This window comes from Mchenga conophoros, linkage group LG14, assembly GCF_057382185.1.
Source record: "Mchenga conophoros isolate Kocher_MC1m ecotype Shallow Benthic linkage group LG14, M_conophoros_male_GT1.1, whole genome shotgun sequence".
NCBI lineage: Eukaryota > Metazoa > Chordata > Actinopteri > Cichliformes > Cichlidae > Mchenga > Mchenga conophoros.
In genome coordinates, this window is record NC_140539.1 from 39,097,083 (window position 1) to 39,111,116 (window position 14,034).

The 14,034-nt window shown below is 46.3% G+C and overlaps 1 protein-coding gene across 3 annotated transcripts in view; it reads left to right on the forward strand.

Annotated features, from left to right (window-relative positions):
* The window catches only part of LOC146560376 (fibroblast growth factor 12-like), a 52,357-nt gene that overhangs the window by 26,344 nt on the left and 11,979 nt on the right, over positions 1-14,034 (forward strand). For 2 of the 3 annotated variants that reach the window (XM_085244464.1, XM_085244463.1), the window contains exon 2: positions 12,433-12,543. In XM_085244464.1, coding sequence (XP_085100590.1) covers positions 12,433-12,543 — 111 coding nt within the window. Of the gene's footprint in view, positions 1-4,415; positions 8,184-12,432; positions 12,544-14,034 lie in introns of those variants that run through there. The other variant, XM_085244465.1, reaches the window with a different exon arrangement.

The following is a 14,034-nucleotide window of genomic DNA, read 5'->3' on the forward strand; positions in this document are numbered from 1 at the left end:
CCTTCCCTCATCCACCTGCTGGCCTCAGTGGAAGCTCCGCCACAGCCACCAGCAAACAACTGAGTTATTTTTACACATCAACCAGCATCTGGCCAATATGTATCATCGGCCCATAAAAACGAAAAATCACCATCGGCCCACCGGGCATTTAGCCATGCATGTGATCATTCAAGCCTCGATACGGCGTCACACTAACTCCACCTCATTAAAATATTTTATATTTATATATGTATATGTAAAAAGCATAATCTCTTACACAATCCAAGTGTTTACGGCCTTTTCCAGATCAGGAAAAAGTTACTTTAATGTTTCTTTGTAGGTTTAAGGTAAAAGTGGAAAAATACAAACATCAACTTTATATCCAAACATTAAAATCCAAAACAAGAAGAAAACAGATTCAAAAAACTTTATGAAACTGATTCCTCCCCACAGACTCAAACCTGCAGTTGACCTGACCTCCAGCAGATGGCAGCATCTGCCCAGTGAACAGAGCCCGTTTACTGAGACAGAAATATTCAAACGTTATCAAATTTATATTACATAACACCTAAAACGAATCAGTGTCCATATAAAAAAAACAACCCTTTTCCTGCTTTTCACAGAGGGAAAAATTCCTTTCTTTCTGCGTTCCCGTGGAATGACCAAGTAAACACTTTTGCAGCTCTTCACACATCATTTCTATTATCCATTTAAATCAAGTCGAAATCAATAAATTACACGTGTTACATAAAAGCTCTCCACCTGATGCCCTCACTGTTATGTAAAGCACATCACATATGAAGTGCTGCTGTTTTTAATCAATCAGATTCATGTTGTTGTAGATGCAGAGTCCAGTCTGACTGCACCTCTGAGCTGCTCGCACTGTTCTGCACGTGTCATTCACGCCGTCCTATAAAGTCGTCTGAATCCCGCTTCTTGGATCATCTCTGTGATGGCGGGCCGGCTTTCTCAGCTTGTGTTTGTTATGAGCGGTGAGTCATCGGCAGGAGAAACGGCAGATTTTTAAAAATATATCGCTGTGTGCACGCTCGGCGTGAAACAATAGACGGAGGAACAATACGTGCTGCTGTTAACATTTTGAACATCCAGCGGCCGTCCTCTGTGCCGCCCACGCCGCTGTTTGTTGGAGTCTTTCCTCAGTTTTGGGCTGAATGTGTCTCTGATGGACCTGGAATAGATTTTTTCCAGGTTATTTTTGAAAACACCTCCCGTCTCATACTTACTGTCTTCCTGCAAGTAAATCCCAGAGCTGTCCTGGTTCATCGTCGCGGTCTTTTGATCTCGCTTTGCACATCTTCCTTGTTCCTGGTTTCTCGTGTTTCCTGTGTTCACTCTCTGATTTTTTTCCTGCTTTCCCTCCTTTTCTCACAGTGCTTATTGTTTTGATTAAGTTCACCTGTGCCTTACTTTCCCTCACCTTTTGTTTCTTTTAGAGCCTAATAATTTATCTCATGTCTTACTTCCTCAGTTTACAGGGTCGATCCTTGATTAAGTTCACCTGTGCCTCACACTATCTCTCTCCTCCTTCTTTTCCTGCTGTGTCCTTATCGAGTTTACCTGTTCCACATTCTCACCTTTCTGTTTAGAACAACACATTCATACCACAGTGTTTAATCATTGTTGGTCCCTATTTCAGTTATTTATGTTCGGTCAGTCTAACCTCTTTATTACAGGATAACAGTGAGAGCAGAGCTTTGCAGCTCAGTGGGTTTAAACCAGCTTTTGCTGTGAGTCACCGCTCAGCCAGACTCTGTGGTTAACACACTGTGTTGGGCAGAAGACAAATGCAGTATTAAATACATATATTCAGTCTGAGAGGTTCTTTCATATCATGAGCAACCTGTGTACTGAGTTTGTAGTGTGTACTGCAAGTACTGTGTGTGTACTGTGTGTACTGTGTGTACTGTGTGTGTACTGTGTGTACTGTGTGTACTGTGTGTGTACTGTGTGTACTGTGTTCTCTGGCAGTTTAATGGTGTTGCTGTTGTTGCCCTGCTGACATTCTCCTGCCCTCTGATGAGGCAGTCTGTCTATTGATCAGGAAACATACCTGAACTGTATACACACACACACACACACACACACACACACACACACACACACACACACCTGCTGGGTGTTAATGAGCCGTGGGATCGATTGTGGTGCTGCCACAGTGGATTTCCTGTCCTTCGGTCCTGGACTCTCCCAGGTATGAACCTATCACACTTACATTATTCAGCAGATATCGAACCTGCGACCATCAGGACAGGTCAGTGATGTCGTACAGGTGTTTGTCTACAGTGAACAGTTGGAGGTGGAGGATAAATATCAACATTAGCAAGCTAATAGTTTGACAGTCGTCTTGTTAAGTCCCTGATGCAGGCTGCAGAGTCGATGTAGACCAAACAAAACCCGAATTAAACTCATCTCTCCTGACATCAATTATAGAAATGACACAAAGTACTAAAAGTGTATAAAAAGAAGAAGAAAGGGGTTCGGTTAAGCTTAAAGCTGCAGTTCCTCCAATGGCCACATACATAGAAATCGGTAACTTCCTCCTGTGACCACCTTCTTATCCCAGCTGGGTGTCTGGGGGACGTACATATTGATGGCTTGGATCTTATTCCTGCCGTTCAGCTTCTCAGCACGTGTCGCTCTTACAGTCCGAATGACATCCTGATGTCCTCACAGCAGATCCTGATTATGTGGATCGCTGAGTCGATGCCTCGCTCTATCGTGGCGTACAGAAGTCGTCCACGTACAGGATGTGACTGACGGTCACTCCACTCCTGAATCTATGTGCGTCTCTGCTTTTGACGATGAGCTTCAGGTCTATGGAGAACACTGCCGGGGACGGTGCTTCGTATCTTTATCTTCCACGCTTGCGTGGTTGCCTTGGAGTTGGCCTCCAGCGTTTTCTTTACTATGATTTTTCCGTACTCTTGGCAGGCTTCCACGTGTTCACCAATCAATAGAAAGTGGGCTTTTAAGGAATGGAGGAGCTACAAGGAGATGTGCGATGTGCTAGACTAAAACTTGTGAAGAGCTGGATTTAGCCCACAGACCTCAAGCTTCAGTGTCAGAGAACTGGGTTAAGAGATTTAGAGGTAGACATGAGTCTTGCACATCTCCTCTCAAATAAGCATTTTCATTTGTTTCTACAAGTATCGGAAAGCAGTAAGTTAATAACTACACGATTCTTTTAACGTCGAGTGAGTCAGACATTGTTGACCTGATCTGGGCAGGATAACTGGCAGCGTCAGGATCTGATAATCAGAGTGAGCGACGGAGACGTTTCTCCTCCCTCAGTCCCACTGAGCAGGTACGAGGACGCAAATACACGACAGTAATTAAAGACGCTGACCTGTTTTTTTTTTCTGCGAGAGTGTAGGCCTACATTCAGCATGATGGTGCGTTCACTGACACGTGCGCACCCGGTTAGTGACGAAGTTAATCCCATTCAGTTTCACTTCGGTGCGTGAGCCATGGATCCTGCTGGACGCCTCAGCCTCAGGCCCAGAGACAAACCAAAGAGAGGTGGAGCCTTCGTCTTTAACGGCGCTGAAATGACCTGTTTGCTGAAAGTGTTTCACACTTCTCTGCAGGATTTCACTCTTCAGAAAGAAAAATGAGATGATCTGGATCAGAACCAGATCCTAAAACCCCCAAAATTTGCTTTAATCAGCAGATTTAACAGGAGAATAGCTGCAGCAGCTCAGTACGCCGTAATATTAGGTCAGTCACAAAGGAAGCAAAGGTTACCAGTGTTTTAGCATAAGTGCCCACCCCCATAATAATAAGATCTTGTGGTCACCACAGATGCTCTGAGTTCTCGGTTTGGACTGATTACTGGTAACACTGGGCCTATACATGCCCCTCGGTAGGCTTACAGAGCTGGTCAATCAGATGAAAGCTCACTTATCGGGAGGGCTTAAAGAAACTGTAATGTAATGTAAAGCTATGCCTTGGAGTACCAGAATAAAAATATGGATCTGTATTATTTTCCATTTACACATCAATGCAGAAACAACAAGGAAAGAATATAAACACGGTAATTAAAACACAAACATGCAGCTATTAACAGCTACTGGATGCCAGAAATATGACAGCAAATGAAGCCAACACACAGGTGCAGTCCCTCTAATGTCCACAGGGGGCTCCAGAGTCAGTCCAAAAAGACTCCCACGATGAAATGTCCAACAGCAGAAATAAGCGCGTTTACAGCCTGACAGAAAAACTATTTTGGTCTCTATAAATCATTTCTTCCTTCGTAGGACAATTTATTAATAACTCACCTGTTTAAATTGTATTAAGGTTTAAAGTTTGCATTAATAGATCCATTGGTGACACAGGCGGCTGTAGCTGCTAGCGGTCTGCTAGCACCTGAACTGCACCTCTGGACTGTGTTTGTGCTGTTGGAGCCGTTTTAATGACATTATCTGACCAATAGCACGACTGCTGAGAGGTTAATTGTATTAACAAACAGTTGTAGAAGCATTAGTAGTAAGAGGTCTGAAATAAAGAGGCTTCAGTGGAAATCTTATGCCAAAGAATCATTTAACGAATCTAGAAAAAAGCTGTATTTTAATCCATATTTGAAATACTTGTTGTAGATTTATCTCTTTCATAATGAAGCTCAGACTCAGCCGTGTGCACAGAGCTGGGATCAGTTTTCTCTGGGTTTGTCTCCCCACCTGAGGCTGCAGCTTTCCAGCATTCACAGCGTGATCAGATGTGAAGCGATGAGTGAATCATTTCTGCTCTGAGCGCAGAACGACAGGACGGTGGGCTGAGTGTCAGATCACGTCGTTGCCTGCGGGCTCAGAGAGCGTTTCCTGACTTGGAGCAGATCTCACGGTTATTCAGCCCCGGCGACGTGTTCGTGAGCCGTGTGTGCTGCCGCTGTAGAGATGCAGCGGGAATAAAGATGCCTTTATGTAACCCTGCAGTTGACTTCACAGCCTCTGACAGGAAGTGTGAGCGCGGCACAGCAGAGACGCTTCAGAGCAGAAACTGAGAGGTTGCAGAGCTCGACAATTTAACATGCACCTTGTTTCCGTTGTTTTAAACTACATGCTTCATGGAAAAAGTGAAGACTTTTACTGCACCGCGTTTATCTGCTCCCTCCGTGAATAAATCAGAATCTCCTCAGGGCTTCTGCTCCACAATAAAACCCACAGCAGCAAGAGATGGGCCACAAATCACTGTTAAATAAGCCGTCTGCTATGTAGTAATATAAATGTAAATATCTGGTTTCATCAGGAATATGATCAGATGAGGAAAAGATCAGGATTTGTCTGAACATTTCTGTTTCCTGCACCCATCCATCCACCCCAACCTCCTCGATACACAACCAAACAAACTCAATGTGGGTGGACCAACACAGAAGAGCTACTCTGCAGTCTATTTACACCTACAGGCCAGTGGACACTCTTTCAAGGATGAGGATGTAACATCCTGGACAGGGAGGAACGCTGGTTTGAGGGCGGAGTCAAGGAGGCCATTTACGTGAAAAGGGAAAGACCATCTCTGAATCGAGGAGGGGGCCTAAGGGTCCATCTGTCCCCATCTTACATGCTGTGATTGCAGCCATTCCCCAACTCTCTGTGAATGGGACTCATGACCATTGATGTCAATTTGCATATTAATGATAAAGAAAGTGACCTCCCAGCCCATTGGCTGGTTTCAGTCATTGTCCAAATGTCCTGTTTATAAGGTTGAAACCTGCAGTCCGCTGAGACTGCAGACGTCACCTGATGATGATGAAACGCCACTGAAACCTCCAGATGAACAGACTCAACCTTTTGGGATCTCCTTACCTGGATGATTGAGCATCAAGACACTCAGTATGCCTCAGTTTCCTTAAGTGTGGATTTTTGCCATAATGGAGCAGCCCTGTGGGAGAGCCGCCTCTTGCAACAGACTTTCCTTCTCAAAGTGACACTAAGCTGCTTCGTAGGGGCAGGGATAGCTCAGTAGGTAGATTGGTCGGATATGATCGGAAGGTCGGGGGTTCGAATCCATTGAACGGCTACCCTGAGGTACCCCTGAGCGAGGTATTGTCCCCACACACTGCTCCCTGGGCGCTAGATTGGTGGCTGCCCACTGCTTTGCTGAGTGAATGGGTCACATGCAGAGAGGAATTTTTTATTAATGTTCAAAATGATGAGGACTATGTGGCAATTTTCTAGAGAAGTGTGCTTGTTGCTAATAATTCTGTAATAATTATAGTTTTTGAATTTTCTCAAACTGTGTCCTGCTACAAAAACAACCCCAAAATCCTAAAATTCAGTTGTTTTATTTTTCAATTAGGTCAGTGAAAATGTAGCTTTTGAAGTTGTTTTCATGCTGATGCTCTCCAGAACATGTTTGTGCGCGGATTGTGCTGCAAAAGATTGTGGTATCAGACAGCGCCGTGTTGTTTGCAGGATTCCGAGGTTTTTTATCGCCAGCTGCTTTTGCCTTTCCTGTAGATATATTTTCAAAACAAAAGCAGAAAATCCTCATTTTAAAATTGATCAGAGCCTAAATGAGGTCTTCTAACCACGCACGTGTCCAGATCTGGTCACTTTTGGGTCCAAACAAACAAAATGTTTGCGCACAGTGCAGAAGCCAGCGGTTGGCTGTAATTTGTGATGATCTGGTTTGAAGATTAAAGTGAAACGAAAGGATTTTTTTCTCTAACATGCACGACTCCGACAGCGGGGCGCCTCGATGCTGATGTTGTTCTGTAGTAACCAGTCGTCCTGCGGCGTGTAACGCGCTCGTGTACGTCGGGATGCTGCAGTGAAGATGGAGTGGTCTGATGTGGGAGCAACATGAAACATCAGGCGGAATATTTTTAGGAGCTTCTTCCACACCTCCACCTCTCCTCTCTCCATCTCTCTCTCTCTCCTCGATCTCTCGCTGACGGCTGCTCTCTTTTCTCCTCGCTCCTCTCTCTTCACATTCAGCAGCTCTCAGCCTGCGAGGAAGAGGAGGAGGAGGAGGAGGAGAGGATGAGGCAGGAGAACAGAGTAGAGTAAAATAGAGCAGAGCGGAGTGCGGCTTTATCGGCTCTTCTCTGGGATAATTCTGAACTTCTCGGGTTTGTTCCTCTTTTTCTGCATGTCGGGAAGTTGTTGACGAGCTGATGTAGGCGGGTGGATGAAGATGCTTTCCTCTCGCTCCACAGAGATGTGAAGAAACGTCACGGTGAAGCTCTTTGATTCTTCTGTTTGTGGCGCGTAAATCGAGAAAATCCCTGCTGCCATGTGCGCTTCCATCGGAGCGTCTGAAAGATGGAGGCGACCTAAAGTGATAAATTACCCAGCAGACACGATGAGCTCCTCGATCGAGGCGTAATCACTCATCAAATGTTCATTCAGAGTTTTTCTTTATTCCTTTAATAATTGTCTCCAGGCCAGTGCTGCGTCTTAACTTGTGTGGGAACCTGTAGGGTTATTTAGGGAACAGGTATTCTCTTCTTCTCTGGATATTTAAAGTTTCCGTCTTTCAGAGCTCCATCAGGATTTGTGATCTATTTCCAAACCCTCAGCTGAAGAGTGCGGGGACTTCATCACCGTTCTTTGGATTAGTCGTCAGAAAGGAAGCCTCAACATGTAAACATATACTCATAAATCAACTATTTAAACTGTTTAAGAGGAATATCTGTTTCCTAACATCGGAGTGCACACAGGTTTTGTGCGGTGAATCGCACGAACGTGAAACGACTTCCGGGTTCTTCACTTTTGTGGATTTTCAGGATCCTTCTGGTGTTTTTCTTTTGAAGCCTGTACGTGTGACCGTTGTGCATCAGCTGTTCCACACAGTGGATCTCTAACGTTTTGGTTCTTAATCAACGATCTGCCATAAGGGAGAAGATTTTTCATCTTGGCTCGGTCCCTCCGAGGCCCGTCAGGCGACATGTCACCTGTTTCGGACTGAAGGGTCGTCAGCCTCAGACTCGGACAGCAGGAGCAGATATTTTGTTCCTCTGTGGCTTCGTCCTCCTCTCAGAGATATGGCGGCGGCTATCGCCAGCTCCCTGATCAGACAGAAGCGCCAGGCCCGCGAGTCCAACAGCGACAAAGTCGCCACTAACAAGCGACGCTCAAGTCCCAGTAAAGACCCGAGGTCTCTGTGTGAGCGACACATCTTCAGCGTCTTTAGCAAAGTTCGCTTCTGCAGCGGAAAGAAAAGACCAGTACGCCGGAAACCAGGTGGGTGGAACGATTCGGAGAGCAAAGGTTTGCCATGTTACGGCGGGACGGGAACACTGCTCTCACACAGGTTCATGACCACGCTGATCAGAGCAGCTTAGCACGAGTCACCATTCAAAATAATCCTTCTTTATCTTACACAGGGCATCCTTTGTCTTTCTGATTGGCTGTCGCTCGTAAAGTAGCAGATATATGACAGGAAATAACACAGGTCCAATTTAATGTGAACAACCTGCAGCTTTAACTCAGCTTTCCTCTGACTGGCTGGTTTTAACAGCAGGTGAGCAGGCCTTCTGTGCACCTGAGATCACCATATAAGAACATTTCCTGTCAATGACGCAGGAATCTTTGAGGAAGGAAACCTCCCAACTTGGCAACTTGAACAAATCCGGGCAGTTATTTTGAAGCCCCTCCCCCCTAGTTATTAACGTCGCTTTCAGACGTCTGGCTCCTCCCACTCGACCACTAAACAGACACCTTGGTTGCTGCACAGTTACCTAATCAGAACATCAATCAGTTCTGATCAGGTAACCGTGCTTACCCCCCCTCCCCCGATGGAGACAGTGGCTCAGCTGGAGGCGCGAGGAATTGCAGCGTCCGCGACCACTGTGTACATCGGCGTACCCCCGCCCGTATGCTGCTTGTCTGTGTTTCATGGCGTAGAGTGTGATGATATCTGTGCTTCTTTGTGTGCTATGGAGTTTTCTGTGCTTTCTCCTTATGATGACTCACTTGTTGGAAGTCATCATGGGCAGAAACCCTTTTTTTTTCTCCTGACTTTGCCCCCATATGTTACATATTTCACTGTCTATTCCTTTTTCTAGCCTGACCTGTCTCCCCAGTGTAAGTTTGTATATTGTCTGTAGGTCTGTCATTTCAGCTGCAAGCAACTGCAACTGACAAATAAAGCTTATCCTTATGTTCACTTTGATAAATTCAGATTCAGGGCTTTCCTTACCTGTGTCTGTTGAGGGTCCGTCAACACTGAAGAAGTTCATTGGTTGCCTTGACGAGGACGGTTTCAGCCTTTTAAAGCTCAGAAAGTTGAAGCTCAGCTTTAATTTGAGGTTTCCATGGTGTTGTATGTTCTGTGGGTTCATCATGATACTGGATTGCATAAAGAAAACTCACCTCCCTGTTTGCTGTGGGTTCTTCCATGTTCTCTGTTTCATTTGTAATGAGCGTTGCATCATCAGATCCCCACGGTGTGATTCCAGACGGCATTTTTCTTTTCTTGAAGTAACTGCAAACCTTTATGTTTTTTAGTCCTCCTGCAGAATAACGAGATAAAAGTCGACCTGAACTCGAGCGGCGTTCCCTCCAGAGAAAGCTTCTCGGAGAGCAGCAGCAGAGCGTCGGAGAACTGGACAGATGTCTGCGTTTACACATTTATGAGCTAGCTGCAGCTCTCATCTCTCATTAGCCGACTCCCCGCCGTCGCCTCCGCCTCCTGTTTTCTTGGCAATACAACAAACAGCTCCTTAAAGCTTAAAACTATTACGCAGCACTTGTGCTTGATCAGCTCCTTCAGAGTCTGCAGACTTCAAGTTCTCCAGTAAGGAGCTGGTAGGAAGAGGCCGAGTTATTCATGAGTTGTTCTGCAGCTGGTGAAGTCGGCGTTCAGCTCAACGTCAGCACTTTGCCCTGCTTTGATGTTTCGCCCTCAGTGAGTCCTCTGCTAATGAGATCTGTTACTGCATGAAGCCTTTTTGAAGCCCTAAAGATTTCACCCCCAACTTTGCTCAAGTTCAAATCAAAACACGACCGCGTGCCTCCAGTATCCTTCAGCAGCACTTCCAGGTTTTCCTTCGGCTTTTTCGCCACCTTTTTGTGCAGAATCGACCACACACAGGGGCAAAGTGCGGCCTGAGGGCCAGAATCAAGCCGCTCGCCCTCTCAGTCTGCAATGTCCTAAAAGGAAAACTGTGATGTGTAGTGGGCTTGAAACAGGTAGGAAAGTTGCAGAGAAGGTTCTGGTAGCTCATCGCTCAGACTGTCCTGTAATTATGCATTTACAATGTAAAGTCTTCATTAATTCACAGAGCATATCCTGTAGTTTGGTGTGGCGTGGAGAGAAAACTGCAAAACTTAAAGTGGGCCGGATTGGAGTCATCGTCGGGCAGATTCTGGCCCACGAGCCTCATGTTTGACACTCCTGATTTACACCATCACTGTGTTGGTGTGTGGAAACCAGTAATGAGGTCCATGAGCTATTTCCTCGTCTTTTCTTTCAGGTGTCGCCCCCTGGTGGCCTTTAAAAGGAATGCACATTTAGAAAACGTTGGCTTTCGTACCATCTCGGGTCATCGATAAATATATGTAAGAGATGAGCAGGTGGTTTTCTTTCATCGATGTCACGGTTCCTTCGTGTAGAAAGCTCCCACAGCAGCAGACGGCGTTCTTAGTTCAGCGTTTATCGTTTCGCTGCGACTCGGGAAGACGAGGTTGGGTTTTAAAGGCGCTGTCAGTCTGATCACGCCTGAGCTCGGGGAGCAGCGTGTGACGAGGTGTTTTGTCGCCCGCGGCCTCACAGATGTTAAAACTCACAGCTTGTCTTCACACAGCGTGACACACACTCACAGATATAGCTCCTGGATCCGTGCTTATAATTAGAGATTACACCTTGCAGATGTTTCGTGACTGTCGGTGTTTGAATCGTCAGCACGCTGACTTTGGATTCTGAACATCAAAACACAGCGTGAGGTACGCCACTGCCCTCTAAAGTAAACCAGCTGACTTCTATGGCCTTCCTTTAAAATGCACTGATGACATAAATATGTGGGAAAACAACTGAATGTATTTATGAACGTAAAAATGACCAGAAATAAATAAGTTAGCTCCTTGAATATAAACTTTAGGTCCTTATTGGTATTTAGTTAATATTAATTTCTGTTTGACACCTTAAATCCTTTAAAGTGATCATGTTGGAGGCTATTATTATTCTCTGAATTCATAACAAAGATTGCTTTTACCAGAAAGTAAACCTGTGAGCGAGCACTTGAGCAAGGCGATAGTGGGAAGGAAAAACCCACTTTTAACAGGAAGAAACCTCCAGCAGAGCCAGGCTCAAGGAGGAGCGGGGCCATCAGCTGCGACCGGCTGGGAGTGAGGATGAATTGGATAATAAGGACACACAACGCAGTGGGTCAGTGATGCTGTCGTCAAACAATGTGAAAATGATCCGTTTAAAGCAGGAAGCTGTTTGCATCCACTTCCTCTCTGTGAAACAAGGCCTGTAATACTGTGACTGCATGAAATGTAGGAAGTGTAGATTTATACATGTGAGCTGTTTGACGGGTAATCAGAGTAAAACCAAACGACTTTAATGAGCAGCAGCCAATAAAGGTCTTTGTTTAGGTCGTTGTGTTTTGCAGGGCCGGTTGGTCCTGCTGTGTGTCAGCTCCTCCACACTCACACTCACGTCTGCTCTGTTAAAGGGTGAAGATTTACCTTGTTGTCGTTTCCGGACACGTATGTGTGTCTTCGGTCCTTTCAGATGTTAAGTAGCACAGCGGCCTGCTCCACATTAGCCTCGCTGTCTTTTTGGTCTATTTCTGCCAGAGATGAGTCCTTCTGGCCCACATTGTCATCTGGAGCATCACTTCGTCTGCTCAGCTTCTACCGTGTTTACGTCCTCAGACCTTCAGCTCGGTGTTAAAGTCAAGCAGGAGGGACTCGCGTGCTGAGCCGTGGCCTCAGGGTTTGTCTCTGGGGCACATGTGACACCCTGGGGTTTGAACCATGTGTGTTTGTGTGCCCTTAAGCTTCACGTGGCCCAGGCTGGAAACCCATCAGCAGCCATCTGCTAACTCTGAGGGCAAAGGTCACTGATTTGGGGCTTCAGGAACTTCCTGACTCTCTCCACACAGATTGGAGGGTTTCCGATGGTCATGTTTAAACATGTTCTTAAACTAGTGGCTGACACACTGTTAGTGTTATATGTCTTATGCAAGCAAAGGGTGAACTGCGGATTTATCAGCTAATGCTAGCTAGCGTGATTTGCAAGCTGACTGCACAGGTGTGACAGTTCTCTGCGGTCGAGTCTGTGTGAGGAACGCTGGACGGGAAATGTTGGGATGTACGCTTGTTTCTTCTTCTTCTTCTTCTTCTTCTCAAATGTGAAAGTAGAGAAGAAGAAGAAACGCTTACATGAGTGAGATAAACTCAGCAATGCTACCTGACAACCTGCTGTCAGGTACAGTGTGCGTGTGTGTGTGTGCTGAACCTCACATCGGTCTTTGTGTTTCAGAGCCGCAGCTGAAGGGCATCGTGACGCGCCTCTTCAGCGAGCAGGGCTTCTTCCTGCAGATGCAGCCCGAAGGAGCCATCAGCGGCACCAAGGACGAGAACAGCGACTACAGTGAGTCCCACATTAAAACTGTATTTGTCTAGACCAGGGGTGCCCAATCCCGGTCCTCGAGAGCTACCGTCCTGCAGCTTTTAGATGCATCCTTGTTCCAACACACCCGAATCAAATGAATGGCTTGTTATCAGGCCTTTGCCAAACACGATGGCATGCTGAAGAGGTAATCAAACCATTTGATTCAGCTGTGTTGGAGTAGGGATGCATCTAAAAGCTGCAGGATAGTAGCTCTCGAGGACTGGGATTGGGCAGCCCTGGTCTAGACCGCACGCTACATAAAAAATGGGCGTGGCTTCTCTGTCTGAAGAGTGAAGAGAAAATGCCTCACACCTGTACTCTTTTTAATGGCCTCCAGGGGGCGATCCTGAGGGTTTATGGGCTCGTTTTGGGTCAAGCTAAATAAAAAGATGAGGTCATTTTCTAAAGTTTGGTGTCAGGAGTCGGTTTTATGAAGGGTTCAGTGAGCATGTTGTTTCACACTCACTACTGTGTGATGTCGTGGTCGCTACCTCCAACTTTTATGGAAAGAGCCACAGCCAAAGTGTAAAAGCACCGTGGATCATCCGATGTCAAACAAGAGAACAGCTCAGAAAGGTGAAACATTACACAGAAGAAGGATCTCAAACACAACAGCTCATTAAATCAGAACATAAACATAATCCAACAATCTTCTGCTGCTTCCCTGGGTTTGGGTCATGAAGTCTAACCTTTGCCCCAGCCAGCTCCTCCAGCTCATCCGGGGGGATTTGATCCCAGCCAGCTGAGATATAATCTCTCCAGTGAGTCCTGGGTCTGCCCGGTCCTCCTCCCGGTCGGTCTTGCCTATTCGATGTGGAGGACCAGCAGATCTGCTCTGAGCCCCGTCACTAAGTGCGCTTCAAAGGAAATGCATTTCCACAGCTTACACCTGCAGCTCTTTCAGTCACTCCCCACAGGTGAGTGTAGGGATGTCACTCCGCCCCAATCCATCTGTCGCTCTCACACTCCACCCTCCCCTCACTAAAGGCACCTCCCCTACAACGTTGTCATGTTTAACACATTCACTTGGCAAGCAAAAGGTCGTTGGTTCGATTCCACAAATCCCGTTTGGGGTTGCGTCAGAAAACAGAGCTGAAGCTGCATCTGGCGTCTGTAACAGAGTGATCCGAGGTGGAGCAGTCTGAAGGCAGCTTCTGATCGTCGATACTCGGTCACGTTCCCGCTGCAGGTCTTTGTTTCTCGGCTGGATGAGCTCAGGATTACAGCCTCTGCTGCTTCCTGTAAATCCTTTTGGTTTGGAAAAAAGAAGCAAAAACAGGACAAGAAGAGGAGGAGGAGATGTTTTGGATTCCCCTCTCTCCCCCTCTCGCTTTCTCTCTGATCATCTCTGAGTTAAATAAAGGAGGATTAACCACAGCCATTGCCACAGGCCTCTTCCTCCTCCACCTCCTCCTACTCCTCATCCTCACCCACACTGCAGCTCTCTGTCCCCGAGGATTAAATCACCTC